The sequence below is a fragment of the Puma concolor genome, chromosome D2 (assembly GCF_028749965.1).
Source record: "Puma concolor isolate L17-30 chromosome D2, mPumCon1.1.hap2, whole genome shotgun sequence".
In the NCBI taxonomy this organism is placed as follows: domain Eukaryota; kingdom Metazoa; phylum Chordata; class Mammalia; order Carnivora; family Felidae; genus Puma; species Puma concolor.
This window is the reverse complement of record NC_141677.1, coordinates 79,573,425-79,597,029: the sequence shown is the minus strand read 5'-3', so window position 1 is coordinate 79,597,029 and position 23,605 is coordinate 79,573,425. Positions and strand designations below refer to the sequence as shown.

Here is a 23,605-nt window from a genome sequence, read left to right as displayed (position 1 = left end):
ACTTCCTGTGGTCACGTAGCAAATTAGTGACAGACTTGGGACTTTAAACCAAGGCTCTTGTCCTGGCTGCACCTCCACAGGCTGCCTCTGTGCTTGATAAACAAATTGAACCCATAAGAGAACATGTCAAGTGGGCAAACATCATTCCTGAAGGGCTAGGTGCCATTTGCTCTGTTCTGAAATATCCGTGAGGCAGCCCCACACACTTACTGGACATCTCTGAAGACAACAGTCACACGGTAGTTGTTTCGGACCTCGATGTCCCACAGGCATTTGGCATTGTTTGGATAGTTCCCAGGATAGAATGGGCTGGAAAAGTGCCCTGATGGTTGGGACAGGAAGCCTCCACAGGAGTAATTTGCTGTCGGGATGAAACAAAAATGTTGAGGACCCCCAGAGCCCACGGCACAGTCACCTGGGGGAAATTTTTAAACAACTCCCTAGACAGAAACCCAGCAGGAGGCGTCCTAGACCCAGACTGTCCAGAGAGGCTCCCCTAACCCCCGCCGCCCCACCTGGTAGCACCGTCACTGGGGAAGAAGAAGGGGATTTCTCAGAGAGCCCAGAACTTACTGTTCGGGTAGGTGACGTTGTAAACAGGAGCTGTTGATAAAGAGAAAAGATAACAATCAGTTTCCTGGCATCGTGGACACAGTTGTTGTCCTCACTTGTGCTGTGAGGAAATGTGCCGACCCTGGGTTCAAAGCCAAATGCTGGATACTTGCCCTCAGGGAGCTCACACCCCAGAGGGATGGATGGGAAGGAGCAAATCCCTGGGTAAGCCCAGGACATGGTGGGAGCCCAGAGCATTGGCTCCTGACCCAGACTAAGCAGAGGAGAGAAGGCAGGTAATTTGCTGGGGGTGAGGGGGGGTCGGGGTTGGGGGGATGGAATCAGGCAAAAAAGTACAGGGGCATTCCAGGCAGAGGGAACAGAAAGTGCAAAGGGACCCAGGTCTGAGAGTACGTTGCACATTTAGGGAACATCAGTGTGGATGAAGCAAGGAGGGGGTGGGGAGGAAATGAAACAGATCATGGAGAGCTCTAGAGACTCTCCCAAGCAGTGGGGATCTGTGGCCAGATGGCCCTGGGGAGTCACATGAAGGGTGCAAGGGTGTGGGAGCTGGGACCAACACCTGCATTTCATAAGGATGCCCAGCTGCTGTGTGAAGAATGAAGGCAGGGAGGCTGAGGGGTCGCTGCTGCAGGAAGCAGGTGGTGAGGAGGGGAGGGGTGGGGACAGAGGGGAAAGATCTCAGGAGCCAGGGGTGTGTTGGAAATGCTTAGAGCAATTTTGGCCACAGCTCCGGAGCAATCAGGAGCTCCAGAGCAATCAGGAGCTCAGTTCTCCGGGCAATCGGGAGCTTCAACTGGCCCTGCATGGAGTTCAGTGATGAAACAGAACCCACTGGCCTGCACTGAGCAGGGTCTGGTGTCCTAAGGATAGGCAGGACCTACACGGGTGGCTGGCCTCTCCTAGGGACTGACCAGAGAGCTGGCCAGGCTGGCCAGGCTACTGATGAACAAAGGGAGCCGAGAGAGAGGCCCAGCCTCCTCAGGTAGGGACATTAGTTGCAGGGTTGCCCCCAGTGCTGGGGAAGGCCTTGGGGACAACTCTTGTGAAACCGAGTGGGACATCTTGCACCAGCAATGGAGAGGGCCGGCCAGGCAGCGGGCAGGAATCACGGGTACTTACCCTGTGTTGTTGGGTAGCTTCCTGTAAAGGGATAGAAAAAAAGCATCAGTCACTGAAGTGTGTCTGGAGGAGGGGCCAGAATGCGGGAGGGCACACCCAAGTGACACAGTCTGACCTCTTCAGTGAGTGCATTGTGCTGTGGAGGCCTGTGTTAGCAGGGGGAGGCCTGCACACATCTCCCCAGCTGCTCCCCCAGCCCCATCATTACCTGGGGATCGTCAGTGCCACAGCCAAAGTCGCACCATCACTCATTCCTCATTTCCTACTTGTCTGGAACCGTTCTAAGGGTTCACGCGCATGAGCCACTTAGTTCTCTAATCGCCCTTGGAAGCAGGCTTATTGTGACCATCTCCTCTCCATACACGAGGAGACTGAGGCCTACAGACATGACCTCATTGCTAAAGGTCACAGGGCAGATAGAAGGGTGAGAACACACTGCATGCCAGCTGTGTGTTCAGCGTGATGGCTCTGGGGCCCAGAAACCCACCGGAGACACAGTGGCCCCTGCATGGTCTCCTGGAGTGGGAAGGCCAAGGGCATAAGCTGACAAGCTCCGGTCTGCCTCCACTTCCAGAACTGGGCCACAAATACCATCAGCCACCGGCCCTTAGCTGTCACTCTGTAGCAGGTCAGAGGTGAAAGGGGCCTTCCATGAATGATGTCATGTGGTACCTGAGCAAATGACTCCGGCATCTTCCCGGTGGGCACAGTCATGGGAGAACCAGCCTCGGTTCCGGCACTGCCAGAGAGTAGATTCTGTCCCGGAGCACACCACATCATCCAGGGTGATGGGACCAGAGCCGGGCCCAAAATGGGCATTTCCCAGGGCTGACACTGCATATCCACACCGCAGCTGTCTGCAGACCACTTGGGCATCCTGAATGTCCCAGGAGTCATCACAAACCGTCCCCCATATGCCATTGTGGTAAATTTCCACACGCCCGGCACAGGCACCGTAGGAGGAATTTGAACTGACTAATCTCAGGCTGGCATCTGAAAGACACACGGCATAAGAAATGATGGCCACTCCCACAACAGACCTCACAGGCCAAATAACCCATGGGCCTTTCTCACTCCTAAAGTCACCAGGCAGCTGATCAGGGTACAGATGTCTCCAAGATCAAGCTGGAAGGGGCTCAGACCCCCTCACCCTCCAGATGGGAACATGTTGGTTCACAGTAAGGTCAGTCACCAGGTCTCCGGGGAATTTTGTGGCAAACCCAAGACCAGGCTGTGTCCCCCATTCCCTACATCTCTTAGCTTTCGTTTACCAGTCAACTGTGAGACAAGGAGGAGGGATGTTTGATTTCATGTGGGAACCACGATACCCAGAAGCAGGGTCCACATAAACACACTGAGCCTCCAAGGTCAGGTCGATCGGGTTTAGTGTGAACGCACCTCGAGGAAAGGAGTTATACCAAGCAGAAAAGCCGGTGCTTTGGATACTGATGTCACTTCGAAATCGAACGGTCATTCGGTTGTAAGAAGAGGTGAATATTTGCCTGGTGCCATTACAAATTTTCCCCAGCAAGTTACTGCTGTTCAGCGGTCCATCAGAGATTTCGACATAATCGAAATTGCAATTGCTGTTCACCTCCAGCCTGTATGAAAAAGTGGATTCATGTCAACATTGAAATCTCTATCGCTCCTGTATTTTACAGATAGTTTGGACTTTCACGGGCAACGTTACTGAATCTAAAATATTCTTTGAGCTGTTCCTCAATCAGATTAAAGGAATTCCCAATGTTGCTGGACGCTTCATGGTAGGATCAGAGCAATGTGACATGTGGTCCATGGCATCCGAGAGTGTAAAGCATCTCAGCCCCGCACACAGCCCAAACCGTGGAGGACCATCCTTCGCCAGATGACCTGGCTGTTACTCACTGCAGACTGTTGAATCCCAGATTTATGCGATAGCCGGGGTTCACTTCTATTTCCCAGACACAGTAAGCATTGTTGGGGTAGTATCCAGGGTAAGATGGGCTGAAAAATGTCCCGCTGGCATTGAATAAGAAGCCACCACAATTTGAAGAGGGTCCTACAGAGGAGAGAGAGGGACACACCAACATGGCAGGTTTCAGGTGTGTTACAACAAGCAATTGTCTTTTGGGTACGAGTCCTCTGACCTTAGAACATGACTCAGTTTTTCCTCTCTTGGGCCCGGTCCTGGGCTGCCTCACATTAGGGACCTTGATCTGAGGATCTACCTCCCCCAAAGGGCCTAGAAAAGTGACTCTCTGTCCAGAGGTGACCCAAGCTTCAGAGAGAGCCTGAGTCACCTTGAAGCAAAAATGCCAAGAAAGCAACAAAGTGATGATTGTCATTGTTCAGGGGGTTACAGGGATAACGCTGGCTGAGTGGGAGTGTTGGCCCATGGAGAGCGCTGTGTAAAGGAACTTATTCCCTAGGGTCTCCTGCCAGTTGACAAGAAGCAGTGTAAAGTGGGGTCGAAAGTAGGGTTTCTGCCACAGAAGGCCCAGGCTTGCAGCTTGACTCTGCCGTTATCAGCTCCATGATCTTGAGCAAGTCACTTAACCTCTCTGCCTCAGCTTCCTTATCTGAGAACTGGGAGTGATCATAACATCTGTCTCATCAGATTCTTAGGAGTATTTTAAATTTTTTTTTTCAACTTTTTTTTTTAATTATATTTGGGACAGAGAGAGACAGAGCATGAACGGGGGAGGGGCAGAGAGAGAGGGAGACACAGAATCAGAAACAGGCTCCAGGCTCCGAGCCATCAGCCCAGAGCCTGACGCGGGGCTCGAACTCACGGACCGCGAGATCGTGACCTGGCTGAAGTCGGATGCTTAACCGACTGTGAAACCCAGGCGCCCCGAGATTCTTAGGAGTATTAAATGAGACAATACGTGAAAACTCTCAGAGCATTTCCTGGCACATAAGAAGCACCCAACAGTATTAGCTATTACTATTTAGCAGAGAATGACAAATAGTATTTAGCATTCAAACTTTCGTTGGCCAGTCTAATAGGCCATTTAAAAGTATTTAGATACTCAGGTGCCTGGGTGGCTCAGTCAGTTAAGTGTCCGACTCTAGATTCCGGCTCAGGTCTTGATCTCACAGTTTGTGGGATCAAGTCACGCATTGGGCACTGCACTGACAGTGTAGAGCCCGCTTGGGATTCTCGCGCTCTCTGTTCCTTTCCTGCTTGTGCACTCTCTCTCTCAAAAAAATATATATTCTACATCAAGGATCATTCATAATAATGAAGAAATATAAATAGCAATTGGGGATTAGTTAAATAATTCGTGATCATAACCGTGTAATGAAATACAATGCAGGCATTAAAACGATGGAAAGAGAATATTCGATGACATAAACAAGTGGCCATATAATTTCTCAAGAGTGATGGAAAGCTACTGAACAATAGCCATATCACAAGGGAAAACTGGTAAAAACATGGTTATTTGTGAAATTACCCATTTATCATCTCCCTTCTCTCAAAGCTTTGGAGAGCCTCCAAGAAATAAAAGCCTTTAAGTCTATTCCTTGAAGAATCACTTATTTCATTTCCTTAAAGGAAGGGGAAATAGATCTCCTTATGAAAACAAAAATCATCTACCTGGCAGGGGGGACGTAAGGGCTGAGGGTGTGGAAGGTAGATGCAGGCTGTGTGTGTAGTTTGGAATGCGGTGTGCAGTGGGGCAGACCTAGGGAGGCTATGTGTGCACGTTGAACTGGGCTGTTCATTTACAGGCATCTCCTGCCTGGACAGCCAAGCCTGGGGATGAGAACCCCATGCCCTCAGGTGGAAGAACGTGATACTTACTCCCAGTGGTTGTAGTATGTGGGTACCACCAATCTAGAAAGAAAATGAAATGCTTTTAGGTTTAAATTCCACGGTCATTCATTTGGTAGAGAAAGCTCAATTCTTTTGCTTAATAAAGGGCTTCTCAGAGCCCAGACATTTCTCATTTACATTGCGAATGGTTGGGGTGGGCTAGTGTGTGTAACACTTCCCCACACACATGGCACCAAATATTTTTGCAGTAGGGCAAGGCACACTTTGCAGATTGCTCTCTCGATGTGAAGGGATTCTTGAAACAGACAAGCACTTGTACAAGTTGTACTGGGTCGTGTTTCTCAAATGATCACGGTTCTGACTCAAACAATTATTTCATCTGAAATGACCAGAGGGTCCCAAACCTCTTCCACAGCAGCCTCTCTGAACAAGCGCTGGCCGCAGAGAGTGGCAGGGGCCCCAGAAGGGCCCTCAGGCTAAGCTAAGTAAGAACTAAGGTCCTGGGGACTCAGCTGGTCACTGCAACACATCCCAGAGTCCTCAAAGAGAAGATCCTGGTCTTCTCCTCCTATTTCTAGAAATATTAGAGTAGAATTCAGGAGAGGGGCCCACACTGTGCAGAGATGCACCTACTCACCTGGGGTAGTAGAGGTGCTCTGGGAGGCTGTGAGAAAAGAAAATACCTTATCAGTCTCTGTCTCTGTGAAGGACATTCTGGAAGAAGCCACTCAGGATTCTGAGAAACAGAATTGCTGAGTGCCTGTCCCGTTTATCACTAAGAAAGACTTTCCAGGAGTGGTGCAGAGGAGCTGAATGGTAAATGAAAAGCTTCGAGGCAGGTCTCCACAAAAAAAGTGTTGCAAGAATTTGTTCTTACAACCTTTATGCACATTAATATGTGGCTCTGCTCTATGGCCCCGGCTAGAGAAGATGTTCCAGTCCTCCCATAAAATTCAAGGACACCAGGGATGATTGGTCATGCAGTGTCTTTCAAGATATGAAGGAAACTGCCTGCCATTAGAGAACTTCAGAAAGATTAAGAGACCTGTGAGAGAAAAGAGTTTTTTCTAGAGAAAATTACAAATAATAAATACAGTCCCAATTTTGTGAAGACCAACCTAAGCAGATGACACCGGCATCCTCCCCGTGGCCACAGTTGTGTGAGTTCCAGCCGTTGTGGGGGCAGCGCCACAGGTAGGACTCTTGCCCGGAGCAGCGCACGTTGTCCAGGACAATGGGCCCTGAGCCCTGACCAAAGCGGGCACTTCCCGGGGCCGACACGGCCCAGCCACAGCCCAGCTGACTGCACACCACGTTGGCGTCATTGGTGTCCCAGTCGTCGTCACACACGGTGCCCCAGGAGCCTCGGTACAGGACCTCCACGCGGCCCTGACACCGGTCACTTCCATTCACCAGCCTCAGAGCCAAACCTGATTCATTCCCTAGCAGGAGACAGGAAAATTATCTTCTTTTTTGTTACTGTAGGAAGAGTTCCTGAGGTCTGAGTGGATAAGACTTACTACAGGGACTGTGACTTCTGGGATCAGGTTAAGGTTGCCCAGCAACAGGACTCCCTGAAGCTTGCTCATCATTATTCATCATCCAGGGTCTACTTTAGGTGCCCTTGAGTGTCAGATGACTTATGTATGTTCACTGATTGGTTGCCCACAATGTCATCGTTTCAATTGCTGACCCAGGTCATGGGATACAGGGGCGATGGTGAAAGCCAGCAGCATGACCTAGTACCTCAGCAACCAACCAAGCACTTACTTCAAACCCAGAGATCCTACCCAGCTGCCACCAAGGAGATGTCCTAGGACCTAGCATTTGGAGTGTCTACCTTTACCTGACTGTCCTATATATCATGGACCCTACCTCTGGGCCTGAGGCTTCTTCTGAAGGTTCCTTTACTGCTGACCACTAACTCATGTCACCCTCAAGCCTGAAGGTTGTACTGAATCTTTAACAGTCCATGAACCCTCTGAATATCATGACAGTGAGCAGGAGTAACTATCACTGATTCCTAGCTGTGCATACTTAGAGCTGCCCAGGCCTGTGGGTGGCAGAAAAGAAACAAAACATGGTAGCATTAGGCCTGCTGGCAGGAAGGGTATCTGCCAGATTCAGCACGAGACCAGACATCATGATTCCTCAGGCTCACCTGGACCCTGCCCTCACTATCCCGTGAGATGTGCTTTGGCACTGACCATGGTGTGGTCCTCAGGCCTTCAGGCATTTATAAAATGGGGGCCATGCTCTCCAAGCAGATGGACACATGCAGCAAGCACATGAAAGAAATGCCCAATTCTCTAGCTGTTAGGAAAATACAAATCCTAACCACAGAAAGATAGCAACTCCTGCCCACAAGGATGACTACAATAAAGGACCAGAAGAAGTCTGAGGATGTAGAAAAAGCAACACCCTTAGATGCTGCTACTCCTACCCAAAATTGGTGCTGCTTCTGTGTTAAACAGTTCAGTACTTCCACAAAAAGTAAACTTAAATTATCATTTGACCCAACCATTCCACACCTAGATATACACACAAAAGGTCTGGAAACAGGTGTTCAAACAAGAAAATTGTACACAGAAGTACATGGAAATACTACTCAAAATACTCAAAGGGAGAAACAATCAACATGCCCTTCAACAAATGAATGGATAGAAAAAAGGATAGGGATGCATCCTGACAATGCATACATGCACCGCGATGGTGAACCATGAAAGAGTCTACTGCCTGAAAAAAGCCAGTCACACAAGGCCCTGTATTGGCTGATTCCATTCATATGAAATGTCCAGAGTGAACAAATCCATTGGCACAGAGGTGATGACCAGGCTATAAAGGGGCTTGGGATGTGAATGGTTAAAGCCATGGGATTTCCAGCAGAGGTGATGAAAAATTCTGGAACTAGATAGTGTGATGGTTGTACTACTTGGTGAGCACACTAAAAAGCTCAGGATTCTACACTTTAAATTGATAAGTTTTGTGGTAGATATAGCCCAGAGACCCAAAGAGCAGAAAAACAAAAATTATTTGGCCATCTACTATAGTCTTGAGTCACAGAACCCATAATCAGAGTTTACTGCAGAATTAAAATGAGCAGGAGCTGAGAGTCCTGCTGTCCCTATGGAAGACGAGCTACCAGAGTCTAGGGGAAATCCAGGCGCTCTAAGTTGCCCCATAGACACTGTACTGTCAGCACAGAACTGGACCCTATGCTAGAGGCCAACTCCAGAGCAAAGTGCAATGTGGGCTGACACCCCAGGGAGAGGCAATGCTCTGTGCCGGGCTACACAAGCATGGACAGCATTCAGGAGAGACTACCTGGCAGAGGGGAAAGCTGCAACAGGGGAGGTCTTTCTTCATGTCAGAAATCTCTTGCCCTGAACTTTAAGTACAGAAACCATCCTTCCTATTGTATAAACCAGTGAAGACTTCATTCCATAAGGTTTAAGTAGAGCATAGTATCACATCCAGTCCCTCTCTCCTAGGGAACAGGAAAGTGGGCATGGGGACCCTGACCAGGCTATCAGAGCACATGGACATGGTTCTGGTGACTCATCTACTGCCAAGAAGGTGCTCAAGTCCTTCGAAGACATGTCACCAGAGATATGCAGACAAATGGAGTCTTTCGCCTGGTGGCATAGAGACCAAGGGCTGGCAACTGCCCCCCACATGCAGAAAGCACCCAGGGTGAAGCCATGCACATAAGAAAGTGCAAGTAAGGGGGCACCTGGGTGACTCAGTTGGTTAAGCAACCAACTTAGACTCAGGTCACAATCTCACAGTTTGTGGGTTTGAGCCCCGTGTCGGGCTCTGTGCTAACAGCTAAGAGCCTGGAGCCTGCTTCAGATTCTGTGTTTCCCTCTCTCTCTGCCCCTCCTCCACTCACACTCTGTCTTTCTGTCTCTCAAAAAAAAAAAGTAAAACATAAAAAAATGCAAGTAAGAAAAACAATGGGGGGAAGACAGTGCTGTAACTTTTACATCCAGTTTTCCTGAGCTAGAGCTTTTGCACTACTATCCTCAATATGTGAGCCATTGACTCTCTACTAGCATAAAGAGGCTGAGCTAGTTTCCTATCACTTGTAAACAAGAGTGCCCTGACTAGTAGCTCCCACAAAGCGTGGGTGGTGGAAATCATAATTCTTGTGGGGAAAGGAAAACCCCACACTGGACAGGGTGGGGGCAACAGAGGCTGAACCCAACATTCAGAAATGTCACCAATGCCAGTTGATGAATTTGTTTCATGTTTGCTGGTTTGACAGGATCCAGGATGCTTACCATAGAAAGAAGTCGTATACCACCAATCTGGGAAAAAAAAACAAACAAAGCACAGTCAGAAAGGAGGGGGATAGGATCAAGGTTAGCTAAGTGACCAGTAAGTAGAATCAAGGACAGTGGGGTCTCAGGAGTTCTGCTGGATGAAGTGGAATGTGGCCTCTGCGGAGAGCCTACCACGAGCCAAACTCCTGCCCTCGAATGTTCATGACAATGGCAACAAGGTGGTACAATCTGCAATAACAACTGCCATGCACTCCTGACAGAATGTTCTTAGGAAAGGCATTCCTTTGGGAAGGCTCCATGTGGGATAATGACATGAAATACCTATTTTCCCATCCCTGTAGAATTTGGTCCAGACACAAATGACCATGGAAGAGAACACTGACTGCCACCAAAAGCATAGAGTGAAGATTGTGCAGTTAGAGTGCACTTATGCCACTGAGCCACACAGGAAAATCGATTGTGGATTCAACCAGAACTGTCTACAGGATGGAGAGTGATAAGGGAAGGTCCAGGGAGTCAGAAAGATGCCACAGTCCTATTTGTAGCTATAACTTGGGCCTAGGACAGGAGGAAGGTGAGAGAGATGGGTAAGAGTCAAGAGGCAGCAGAACTCACCTGGTCTGATCGTGGGCTGGGACTGGGCAGCTGTGAAGAGAACACAGCACATGAGAAGGGTGCACAAAGCTAGCACAACTGGATGCAGAGGGGAAGGAACTAAGCAGGTAGACACCTTGGAAGTGAGTCCCCAGCTATGGAGGGTGGGTCATGTGATATCCACACCCTGGATGATGCCCGACTTCACAGGGCCAGGCAGACACAGAACATGATTTCCCAGGTCAAGGTGCTTGGCTCCATGTATACAAGCGGTGACAAAGTTAACAAAAACCAATCAACTGCCTTGAGCTTTGAGTGGCTCACGATGGCAGCAAGACAGAGGAATACAACTACCCCAAAATGCATGTCAATCTTTCAGGCTTAAACAGCGGTCATGACAAGGTATATCTGGAATCACAATTCTCGAGGGGGACATATACTGGGACTAAGGACCCCAAACCTGGAGCAGCAGTAGGAACACATATACTGGTCTGCAATCCTGATCATAGGATGCCCATGAGAGAACTCCAGCAGGCGGGTCTTTCGTCGCCAGCAACAGTGTTGCAAGAGACAATGAATGGCATCACGGGGACTTGGGGTTAGGCACTTGTACTAATTTATCATCTAGACAAATGGCAGCCTGACAAAAACTGATACTGACACTGGAGGAGAGTTGAGGAGACATGAGGAAGACAGGGAGGGTATAAGTAGCTTCCAACGATATGATCAGGACAGGAGGTCTCTCCTCCCTACCCAACAGCAAGAGAAACTCCCAACGACAAGAGGCTCACCTGAACAGATGACACTGGCGTCCTCACTATGGCCACAGTTGTGCGAGTTCCAGCCGTTGTGGGGGCAACGCCACAGGTAGGACTCTTGCCCGGAGCAGCGCACGTTGTCCAGGACAATGGGCCCTGAGCCCTGACCAAAGCGGGCACTTCCCGGGGCCGACACGGCCCAGCCACAGCCCAGTTGCCTGCACACCACGTTAGCGTCATTGATGTCCCAGTCGTCGTCACACACGGTGCCCCAGGAGCCTTGGTACAGGACTTCCACGCGGCCCTGACACCGGTCACCTCCATTCACCAGCCTCAGGGACAAACCTGCCTCGTTCCCTAGCAAGACAAAGAACAAAACCCACTGTCCATGTCTATCTTCTGGCCAAAGGCTTAATTAAGGCTTGGTCCAGACTCAAAAGCTTGCTCACGGCCAGTCTTCCCCGGGCATCGTTCCTTTTCAAACGTGCCAAGAGCTTAATCTTCAGCCCAGGCACCCTAAGAGCTGAGACACCTAGACAGACCTGTCCAAAGGATGCCACGATGCAGGAAAAGACGCTATGACGCAATGCATGTGAGTAGGAAGACAACCCCCATCCACGCTGGGCATGCTCACGAGGGCATCTTCCAGCCATCGCTGTCAGGCCGAGACCACTGCCCTGTGGGGCAGCTTGTTGGCTTCTGTAGGGTCCTGCCTGGGTTCGGGCAGAGCCCCAGGACCTGCTTGCAACGTGGCAAGAAAGGTGGAATGCTAGCACATGGGCCCCCTTCTTCCCAAGGCTACGCTCCACGGCCTGGGAGCCATGAGGGAGGTCTCAGGAGATTGGACAGACCTCCAAGCATTACATTAACCTCCTGCAGAACGGTCAGCACGGAACATCGATCCCACTGGAGTCAGGGGGCTATCCGCATACCTTCAGACCTGGGATCTGAGAGTCACCTCTTTCTGCTACCAAACACACACAGAGGGGCAAAGAGAGCAAAGACACACCCCGAGTCTCCTCCTGTGACTTCCATAACCAAACCTTATGTAGAAGGAGAGTGAGCCAGGGACTTGGGATACAAATATTACTCCTTGTTGGTCTTATAGGTGGGCAGACAGGGGGCCCGGGGGCCCAGAAGTCGTGACAGAGGGAAGAGCGAGAGGTAGACATCTCGGGAAGGAGTCTTGGAAAAGAGTGTGTGGCGGGCCTCTTGACCACTGACACCTGCAATTGTCACCTTGCTGCACAGGCCTGCTGCTCGGCCAGCCCTGTTGGGATGAAGGCTCTGCAGGAGGACCACCTGGTCCGTCCACATCCATCTCGAAACCTGGCATGTCATTGTCTCCCTCAGAGGGCCTTTGCATCCTACCCACCCTGAGGTATGCATGTCTGAGGGGTGCTGGGTCAACCTGAAATGAGTCAGATATCCTAGTGCCTGTAACACACCATCACTTGTTACACCTTCACCCGCAGGGCACTGTTCATCTGCTTTGGAGATATGCACGGGACACAGATGAATCTGAGGGTGTTCCAAACAGCGAGCGATGGAGAGAATCCAGCATGCTCTGAGGTCCCTTCGGGAGAAGGGCAGTGGTCATCCGTGTCCACTGTTCCACCCAACGTGTCAGCCCAGATTGCATTACAGCTGAAATCCAGACACACAGGCCAGTTCCCCGAACCTGCACGCAGCTGTCTCCTGGGACAGCCTGAAACAACTACATGAAACCTCCTGGGCTGATGGCCAGACGGGCCTCTTGGAGCTCCAGGTCTCTTTAAGAACCCCTGTGGTGACTAACTGACAAGCAGGAACACGGGATACCCATAATTTCCACCAAGAGCGGTGCTTCTCCCTGAGCGCTGAGAAGAAGGATGGGAACCATGACAAGAGACATTCCCAGTGGGGTCACCTGAGACTCACCCGGGCAAACTGTACATTTGGGGTGAACAGCTGTAACAGAAAAAACCTCAAGGCAGACACAAAAGCACACAGGTGCTCCAACTGGATCAAAGGTTGTAGAAATCAGCCTAATCTCACAAGCAGATGACTCCACGTGTCCTTGGGCAGATACGGCAAGGGCCCTCCATGAATCTCTCAGTCCTCTGGGAGCCCCACCCTATGTCCCACTGCCATTGCCTGCCTTGCTGGGCCTGAGGACTGGCTTTCCGGCAGACGCAATGCCACCAGCAGGCCCACGAACACCCTCAGAACCACTGCATCCACGCCACGTGGAAACAGCTAGAATGGGTTGAACAGTTACGCTACGAAGATCCCAAGCCTCTCATCCCAGGTGCCATGCGCTCAGCCTTGACAAGGTTTCACAGGCTTTCTGCAGGGGGCCAAGCTCAGGCCCCGGGGTCCTAGGTGGCTCATCAGTGTTCCATGTACCACTCACCAGCCATTCCCTACATCCATCCCCTTCGCCACTACTATCACTGTCGCCCCAGATGCGCAATCTAGACTGCAATCCTGCTCCCTAGGTTGGCTTCATGGACGACCCAGAATCATAGGGCCACAAAGGAGTGAAGGTGGCTCATCTTTCGACCACATTCCCAAAAGTGCGCCTTGAGAAAAGGGCCCCAGGAAATCAGGAAATGTGGACCGAGCAGACGATCCAGCTGACAAGCAGGGGGTCATTTTGCCTGCCCACTGAATGGGGAATGCACCTTGTCACCCACAGTGTCACTGATAATCCCAAGCAATTTCTGTCCACAGAGAGAGGGCAGCTGCCCCTGCGGGCCACCTCTGTGGCACTTCAGGGGACAGCTGTGCCCAGGAGACCTAGAGACACAGATATCCAGGAGAGGTTGGGTGGAGACCCTGGAGAAAGGAGTGTGTCGGTTCTCAGTAATCGCCATGAGAGTTTTGAGGTTCACCTGAGCAGATGACACTGGCGTCCTCCCCATGGCGACAGTTGTGCGAGTTCCAGCCGTTGTGGGGGCAGCGCCACAGGTAGGACTCTTGCCCGGAGCAGCGCACGTCGTCCAGGACAATGGGCCCTGAGCCCTCACCAAAGCGGGCACTTCCCGGGGCCGACACGGCCCGGCCACAGCCCAGTTGCCTGCACACCACGTCGGCGTCATTGGTGTCCCAGCTGTCGTCACACACGGTGCCCCAGGAGCCTCGGTACAGGACCTCCACGCGGCCCTGACACTGGTCACTTCCATTCACCAGCCTCAGGGACAAACCTGTTTCGTTCCCTAGCAGGAGACACAAAAATTATCTTTCTCTTCCTCCCCGGAGGAAAAGCCCCAGGGTCTCAGTGGACAAGAATTACTTCAGGGACCATGACTTCTGCATGCAGGTTAAGGTTGCCCAGCACAGGACTCTCTGAAGCTTGCTCACCATTTTTCATCATTGAGGGGCTATTCAGATACCCTGCAGGGTCATGAGGTTTACGCATTACGCATGTGCACAGTCTGGTGGCCCACAGTGTCAGCATTGGGATTGCTGACTGGTCATGGGAAGCAGGGGCGAAGGGTCAAAGCCAGCCGCCTGCCTCCCTACCTCGATGACCAACCCAAGCACCTACATCAAGCCCAGAGTTCCTACCCAGCCACCATCAAGAAACTGTCCTAGACCTAGTGCTTGCAGACTCCACCTTCCCCTGAACGTCCTATGTCGCGCGCCCTACTACTGGGCCTGAGGGTTCTTGTGAAGGTTCCTTTATGCTGACCGCTGACCCGTGTCGCTCTTAAGCCCCGAGCTCGGACTCAATCTGAAACAGTCCGTGAGCCCTCTGAATATCCTACCAGTGGGCAGGACTAACGATCACTGACTCTGAGCTGTGCACACCTACAGCAGCCCGGACCTGTGGGTGGCAGAAAAGAAACACAACATGGCAGCATTAGGTCTGCCGGCAGGAAGGTCATTTGCCAGGTTCAGCACGACAGCACACCTCGTGAGTGATCGGGCTCACCTGGACCCAGCCCTTTGCACCCTGTGAGCTGGGCTGGGGCATGACCATTGTCTGGTTCTCATTCTTCCAGGCATGCGTTCAATGAGAGCTCTGGTCTCCAAGGAAGATGGACACATGCAACAAACCCATGGGAAGACGACCGCTTCCGCAGCCGTTAGGAAAAGGCAAATCCTAGCCACAGACAGATGACTACAATGAAAGTGACAGAAGAAGTCGTGTCGTTGAGCATGTAGAGAAAGCACAACTTCCAGACACTGCTAATGGCACCCTACATTGGTGTGGCTACTGTGGCAAACAGTTCAGCGCTTCCACAAGAAAGAAACATAACGTCATCACTTGACCCACACATTCCACCCCTAGGTATATACCCAGGAGATCTGTAAACAGCTGTTCAAATATCAAACTTGTACACAGCAGTCATGGAAAGGCTATTCAAATGAGTCAAGGGTAAAATTAATCGACGTGGCCTTCAACCGATGCATGGTTTAAAAAAAAAAAAAAAAGGCTAGGGATTCATGGGGCCACTGTGTACGTGTGCCATCATGGTGAACCTTGAGAGGGTCTGCCATTGAAAGAAGCCAGCCACAAAGGGCCACATATGCACCGAATCCATTCATACGAAAATGCCAGAGTAAATAAATCCATATTGACAGAAGGCAGACAGGTGATGACCAGAGAGAAATGGGATTGGGTGTGAATGGTAACGGCATGGAATCTTCATCAGGGGCATGAACAATTCTGGAAGTAGATACTGTGATGGTGGCACCGCTCTGACTATCCTAAAAACTCCGGACTCTAGACCTTAGGCTGGGGAATTGTGGGGTAGCGGTAATGCCCAGAGACCCAAAGACAGAAAAGCAAGCACTATTTGGCCATTTGCTTCAGTCCTGACTCACACAGACCATCATCCCCGTCCTACTGTAGGACTGAAAGAAGCAGGAGCAGACACCCCTACGGTCCCTACGGAAGACGAGCTACCAGGCTCTAGGGGCAATCCACGCCCTCTCAGTGGCCCCACGGACACTGCACTGTCAGCACAGAACTGGACCCGAAACCGGAGACAAGCTCCAGAGTAGAGCACGACATGGCCTGACACCCCTGGCAGAGGCAAGCTTCTGTGCCTGGACTGGGCAAATGTGGGCAGCATTCAGCAGAGAGCACTTGGGACAGAACAAAGCTCTGACAGGGAAGAGCCTCTTTCGGTCAGAATCCGCTTGCCTTGATTGTAGGTACAGACACCATCGGACCCATGAAGTCAAGTGGCCAAGACCCCTGTCCATGAGGGTCAAGGAGGCCCTGGTATCACATCTTGTCCCTGTCTCCTGAGGAATAGGACGGTGGCCATGGGGACCCTGACCCGGGAATCAGAGCCCATGCACTTGCTTCCGGTGACTCATCTCTTCCCAAGCAGGTATCAGAGGCCTCCCAGGACAAGTCAGCCAGAGAATGGGTGACAAACAGAGTCCTTCTCCTGGTGGCACGGGGACCTGGCGCTGGCATCGGCCCCTCATGCGCACAAAGCACAACCATTATGAGTCCGAGCACATGAGAGAAAATGGTGCTAAGACAAACACTGTGAGCAGCCGGTCCTGGGACTTGTACATCCCGTTGTTCCTGAAGCTAGACCCACTCACCACTAATGTCCTCATTATGGACATTGGCATATGTCATATGCTCTCCTAGCATAAGACAGGTGGAGCTGGGTTCCTGTCACTTGTGAACAAAGGCTTCCTGACTAGTAGGTCCCACAACCGGTAGGTGGCAGGAAATCACAATTCTTATGGGGAAACAGAACGCCCCACACTGAATACGCTGGTTAGGGCGGAAGCCGAACCCACATTTAGGAATTTCACCCACGCCAGTCGGTTATGGTGTTGATGATAATATTTCGGCAGGAAATCAAGGATGCTTACCGTAGGAAGGACTTGTATACCACCAATCTGGAGACACAGGGAGAGAGACAGAAACAAAAAGTAGAATTAGAAAGGAGGTGGAGTCAATCAAGGTTGGCTCAAGTGACTATTAGGTGGGACCAATGGTGGCGATATCTGAGGAGTTCTGCCGGATAGAGCAGAAAGGGATCTCTGCCAAGAGGCTGCCAAGAGCCAAAATCCCACCGTCGAATGTCCACCACAACGGCAACAAGGTGGTGCCCTGTGCAAGGCTAACTGCCGTGCTGTCATGACCCTGTTGTTGGGAAACGCATCACGTAGGCTCCACGTGGGAAGTAGGACGTGAAAACGTCTCTATTCTCCCAACACATGGAGCGTTTGGCCCAGGCAATGCAATCCAGCAGAAATGTTCCCGAGACTGCCTTGTCTGTCACCTAAAGTCTTAGTGAGGACGGTGTACCCAGAGGACTCTTATTTCACTGGGCCAGTAAGGACAGTCCGTGTGTTGCGGGCTCAACTGGAAGTGTCTACATAACTGAGAGGGACCAAGGGAGGCCCAGGAGAGAGAAAAGCTCCAGAGTCCCCCTTAGATGTAAAGTTTGGGGCCAGGGCTGGCTTACAAGAGGAGATAGATGCTCAGGAGTCAAGAGGCAGCAGAACTCACCTGGTGCGGTCGTGGGCTGGGACTGGGCAGCTGTGAAGAGACAAGAGCACGTGAGACACCGCACAGAGCTGCCCCAACCGGACGCAAGGGGGAAGGATCTGAGCGGGTCAGATGCCATCGATGCCGGTCCCCAGCCACGGAGGGTAGGGCCCGTGACGTCCACACCCTGGAAGGACGACCCTCTTCAAAGGGCCAGGCACACCAAGAACACGATTTCCCATGTCAAGGTGATTGGCTCCATGGCTACGAGTGGTGAGCGAGTTGACACAAACCCAACGTGTGCCTTGAGCTTTCAGCTGCTCACCATGGCAGCAACACCGAGGAGTCCAGCTCCCGCCAACATGCCACGGCTGATCTTTCAGGCCTAAGCAGGGCTCATGACGAGGTTTGTCTGGCAGTCATTGCAGAAGCAGCTGGCCCGTCGCACCACAGACCCGCCGCACGGACCCGGCATCACCCCTCCAGCGGGGCACATGCAGTCAGGGGCTCAGGACCCCAAACCCGCGGCGGCCGTAGCCACACACATACAGGTTGGTCTGCAATCCTAGCCCTGGGATCCCCGCGAGAGACCTCCATTCAGCAGGCTGATCACTGGCCGCCACCTGCAATGTTGCAGGAGGGCCAGTAACGGCTTCGCGGGGACTGGCAGTTTGGCACGTGTCCTACTTTACCATCTCCACACCTGGCAGCCTGACAAAAACTGACACTGACACTGGAGGGGAGTTGAGGAGACGTGAGGAAGACAAGGATGTTATATAGGTAGCTTCCAACGATCTGATCAGAACATGACGTCTCTCTTCCGTACCCAACAGCAAGAGAAACTCCCAACGACAAGAGGCTCACCTGAACAGATGACACTGGCGTCCTCACTATGGACACAGTTGTGCGAGTTCCAGCCGTTGTGGGGGCAGCGCCACAGGTAGGACTCTTGCCCGGAGCAGCGCACGTTGTCCAGGACAATGGGCCCTGAGCCCTGACCAAAGCGGGCACTTCCCGGGGCCGACACGGCCCAGCCACAGCCCAGTTGCCTGCACACCACGTTGGCGTCATTGATGTCCCAGTCGTCGTCACACACGGTGCCCCAGGAGCCTTGGTACAGGACTTCCACGCGGCCCTGACAACGGTCACCTCCATTCACCAGCCTCAGGGACAAACCTGCCTCGTTCCCTAGCAAGACAAAGAACAAAACCCACTGTCCATGTCTATCTTCTGGCCAAAGGCTTAATTAAGGCTTGGTCCAGACTCAAAAGCTTGCTCACGGCCAGTCTTCCCCGGGCATCGTTCCTTTTCGAACGTGCCAAGAGCTTAATCTTCAGCCCAGGCACCCTAAGAGCTGAGACACCTAGACAGACCTGTCCAAAGGATGCCACGATGCAGGAAAAGACGCTATGACGCAATGCATGTGAGTAGGAAGACAACCCCCATCCACGCTGGGCATGCTCACGAGGGCATCTTCCAGCCATCGCTGTCAGGCCGAGACCACTGCCCTGTGGGGCAGCTTGTTGGCTTCTGTAGGGTCCTGCCTGGGTTCGGGCAGAGCCCCAGGACCTGCTTGCAACGTGGCAAGAAAGGTGGAATGCTAGCACATGGGCCCCCTTCTTCCCAAGGCTACGCTCCACGGCCTGGGAGCCATGAGGGAGGTCTCAGGAGATTGGACAGACCTCCAAGCATTACATTAACCTCCTGCAGAACGGTCAGCACGGAACATCGATCCCACTGGAGTCAGGGGGCTATCCGCATACCTTCAGACCTGGGATCTGAGAGTCACCTCTTTCTGCTACCAAACACACACAGAGGGGCAAAGAGAGCAAAGACACACCCCGAGTCTCCTCCTGTGACTTCCATAACCAAACCTTATGTAGAAGGAGAGTGAGCCAGGGACTTGGGATACAAATATTACTCCTTGTTGGTCTTATAGGTGGGCAGACAGGGGGCCCGGGGGCCCAGAAGTCGTGACAGAGGGAAGAGCGAGAGGTAGACATCTCGGGAAGGAGTCTTGGAAAAGAGTGTGTGGCGGGCCTCTTGACCACTGACACCTGCAATTGTCACCTTGCTGCACAGGCCTGCTGCTCGGCCAGCCCTGTTGGGATGAAGGCTCTGCAGGAGGACCACCTGGTCCGTCCACATCCATCTCGAAACCTGGCATGTCATTGTCTCCCTCAGAGGGCCTTTGCATCCTACCCACCCTGAGGTATGCATGTCTGAGGGGTGCTGGGTCAACCTGAAATGAGTCAGATATCCTAGTGCCTGTAACACACCATCACTTGTTACACCTTCACCCGCAGGGCACTGTTCATCTGCTTTGGAGATATGCACGGGACACAGATGAATCTGAGGGTGTTCCAAACAGCGAGCGATGGAGAGAATCCAGCATGCTCTGAGGTCCCTTCGGGAGAAGGGCAGTGGTCATCCGTGTCCACTGTTCCACCCAACGTGTCAGCCCAGATTGCATTACAGCTGAAATCCAGACACACAGGCCAGTTCCCCGAACCTGCACGCAGCTGTCTCCTGGGACAGCCTGAAACAACTACATGAAACCTCCTGGGCTGATGGCCAGACGGGCCTCTTGGAGCTCCAGGTCTCTTTAAGAACCCCTGTGGTGACTAACTGACAAGCAGGAACACGGGATACCCATAATTTCCACCAAGAGCGGTGCTTCTCCCTGAGCGCTGAGAAGAAGGATGGGAACCATGACAAGAGACATTCCCAGTGGGGTCACCTGAGACTCACCCGGGCGAACTGTACATTTGGGGTGAACAGCTGTAACAGAAAAAACCTCAAGGCAGACACAAAAGCACACAGGTGCTCCAACTGGATCAAAGGTTGAAGAAATCAGCCTAATCTCACAAGCAGATGACTCCACGTGTCCTTGGGCAGATACGGCAAGGGCCCTCCATGAATCTCTCAGTCCTCTGGGAGCCCCACCCTATGTCCCACTGCCATTGCCTGCCTTGCTGGGCCTGAGGACTGGCTTTCCGGCAGACGCAATGCCACCAGCAGGCCCACGAACACCCTCAGAACCACTGCATCCACGCCACGTGGAAACAGCTAGAATGGGTTGAACAGTTACGCTACGAAGATCCCAAGCCTCTCATCCCAGGTGCCATGCGCTCAGCCTTGACAAGGTTTCACAGGCTTTCTGCAGGGGGCCAAGCTCAGGCCCCGGGGTCCTAGGTGGCTCATCAGTGTTCCATGTACCACTCACCAGCCATTCCCTACATCCATCCCCTTCGCCACTACTATCACTGTCGCCCCAGATGCGCAATCTAGACTGCAATCCTGCTCCCTAGGTTGGCTTCATGGACGACCCAGAATCATAGGGCCACAAAGGAGTGAAGGTGGCTCATCTTTCGACCACATTCCCAAAAGTGCGCCTTGAGAAAAGGGCCCCAGGAAATCAGGAAATGTGGACCGAGCAGACGATCCAGCTGACAAGCAGGGGGTCATTTTGCCTGCCCACTGAATGGGGAATGCACCTTGTCACCCACAGTGTCACTGATAATCCCAAGCAATTTCTGTCCACAGAGAGAGGGCAGCTGCCCCTGCGGTCCTCCTCTGTGGCACTTCAGGGGACAGCTGTGCCCAGGAGACCTAGAGACACAGATATCCAGGAGAGGTTGGGTGGAGACCCTGGAGAAAGGAGTGTGTCGGTTCTCAGTAATCGCCATGAGAGTTTTGAGGTTCACCTGAGCAGATGACACTGGCGTCCTCCCCATGGCGACAGTTGTGCGAGTTCCAGCCGTTGTGGGGGCAGCGCCACAGGTAGGACTCTTGCCCGGAGCAGCGCACGTCGTCCAGGACAATGGGCCCTGAGCCCTCACCAAAGCGGGCACTTCCCGGGGCCGACACGGCCCGGCCACAGCCCAGTTGCCTGCACACCACGTCGGCGTCATTGGTGTCCCAGCTGTCGTCACACACGGTGCCCCAGGAGCCTCGGTACAGGACCTCCACGCGGCCCTGACACTGGTCACTTCCATTCACCAGCCTCAGGGACAAACCTGTTTCGTTCCCTAGCAGGAGACACAAAAATTATCTTTCTCTTCCTCCCCGGAGGAAAAGCCCCAGGGTCTCAGTGGACAAGAATTACTTCAGGGACCATGACTTCTGCATGCAGGTTAAGGTTGCCCAGCACAGGACTCTCTGAAGCTTGCTCACCATTTTTCATCATTGAGGGGCTATTCAGATACCCTGCAGGGTCATGAGGTTTACGCATTACGCATGTGCACAGTCTGGTGGCCCACAGTGTCAGCATTGGGATTGCTGACTGGTCATGGGAAGCAGGGGCGAAGGGTCAAAGCCAGCCGCCTGCCTCCCTACCTCGATGACCAACCCAAGCACCTACATCAAGCCCAGAGTTCCTACCCAGCCACCATCAAGAAACTGTCCTAGACCTAGTGCTTGCAGACTCCACCTTCCCCTGAACGTCCTATGTCGCGCGCCCTACTACTGGGCCTGAGGGTTCTTGTGAAGGTTCCTTTATGCTGACCGCTGACCCGTGTCGCTCTTAAGCCCCGAGCTCGGACTCAATCTGAAACAGTCCGTGAGCCCTCTGAATATCCTACCAGTGGGCAGGACTAACGATCACTGACTCTGAGCTGTGCACACCTACAGCAGCCCGGACCTGTGGGTGGCAGAAAAGAAACACAACATGGCAGCATTAGGTCTGCCGGCAGGAAGGTCATTTGCCAGGTTCAGCACGACAGCACACCTCGTGAGTGATCGGGCTCACCTGGACCCAGCCCTTTGCACCCTGTGAGCTGGGCTGGGGCATGACCATTGTCTGGTTCTCATTCTTCCAGGCATGCGTTCAATGAGAGCTCTGGTCTCCAAGGAAGATGGACACATGCAACAAACCCATGGGAAGACGACCGCTTCCGCAGCCGTTAGGAAAAGGCAAATCCTAGCCACAGACAGATGACTACAATGAAAGTGACAGAAGAAGTCGTGTCGTTGAGCATGTAGAGAAAGCACAACTTCCAGACACTGCTAATGGCACCCTACATTGGTGTGGCTACTGTGGCAAACAGTTCAGCGCTTCCACAAGAAAGAAACATAACGTCATCACTTGACCCACACATTCCACCCCTAGGTATATACCCAGGAGATCTGTAAACAGCTGTTCAAATATCAAACTTGTACACAGCAGTCATGGAAAGGCTATTCAAATGAGTCAAGGGTAAAATTAATCGACGTGGCCTTCAACCGATGCATGGTTTAAAAAAAAAAAAAAAAGGCTAGGGATTCATGGGGCCACTGTGTACGTGTGCCATCATGGTGAACCTTGAGAGGGTCTGCCATTGAAAGAAGCCAGCCACAAAGGGCCACATATGCACCGAATCCATTCATACGAAAATGCCAGAGTAAATAAATCCATATTGACAGAAGGCAGACAGGTGATGACCAGAGAGAAATGGGATTGGGTGTGAATGGTAACGGCATGGAATCTTCATCAGGGGCATGAACAATTCTGGAAGTAGATACTGTGATGGTGGCACCGCTCTGACTATCCTAAAAACTCCGGACTCTAGACCTTAGGCTGGGGAATTGTGGGGTAGCGGTAATGCCCAGAGACCCAAAGACAGAAAAGCAAGCACTATTTGGCCATTTGCTTCAGTCCTGACTCACACAGACCATCATCCCCGTCCTACTGTAGGACTGAAAGAAGCAGGAGCAGACACCCCTACGGTCCCTACGGAAGACGAGCTACCAGGCTCTAGGGGCAATCCACGCCCTCTCAGTGGCCCCACGGACACTGCACTGTCAGCACAGAACTGGACCCGAAACCGGAGACAAGCTCCAGAGTAGAGCACGACATGGCCTGACACCCCTGGCAGAGGCAAGCTTCTGTGCCTGGACTGGGCAAATGTGGGCAGCATTCAGCAGAGAGCACTTGGGACAGAACAAAGCTCTGACAGGGAAGAGCCTCTTTCGGTCAGAATCCGCTTGCCTTGATTGTAGGTACAGACACCATCGGACCCATGAAGTCAAGTGGCCAAGACCCCTGTCCATGAGGGTCAAGGAGGCCCTGGTATCACAT

At 52.2% G+C, this 23,605-nt stretch overlaps 1 protein-coding gene across 1 annotated transcript in view; it reads right to left on the bottom strand.

The window, feature by feature from the left end:
• Positions 1-23,605, bottom strand: part of DMBT1 (deleted in malignant brain tumors 1) — a 76,615-nt gene that overhangs the window by 10,303 nt on the left and 42,707 nt on the right. The window contains exons 21-36 of the mRNA XM_086679467.1: positions 21,255-21,578; positions 18,412-18,735; positions 17,569-17,598; positions 16,926-16,952; positions 13,970-14,293; positions 11,127-11,450; positions 10,357-10,386; positions 6,574-6,897; positions 6,093-6,119; positions 5,483-5,515; positions 3,580-3,733; positions 3,094-3,296; positions 2,368-2,688; positions 1,696-1,716; positions 574-603; positions 211-361 (exon numbers count right to left, since the gene is read on the bottom strand). Of these exons, the coding sequence (XP_086535593.1) occupies positions 211-361; positions 574-603; positions 1,696-1,716; positions 2,368-2,688; positions 3,094-3,296; positions 3,580-3,733; positions 5,483-5,515; positions 6,093-6,119; positions 6,574-6,897; positions 10,357-10,386; positions 11,127-11,450; positions 13,970-14,293; positions 16,926-16,952; positions 17,569-17,598; positions 18,412-18,735; positions 21,255-21,578 (2,647 nt within the window). The remainder of the gene's footprint in view (positions 1-210; positions 362-573; positions 604-1,695; positions 1,717-2,367; positions 2,689-3,093; positions 3,297-3,579; positions 3,734-5,482; positions 5,516-6,092; positions 6,120-6,573; positions 6,898-10,356; positions 10,387-11,126; positions 11,451-13,969; positions 14,294-16,925; positions 16,953-17,568; positions 17,599-18,411; positions 18,736-21,254; positions 21,579-23,605) is intronic.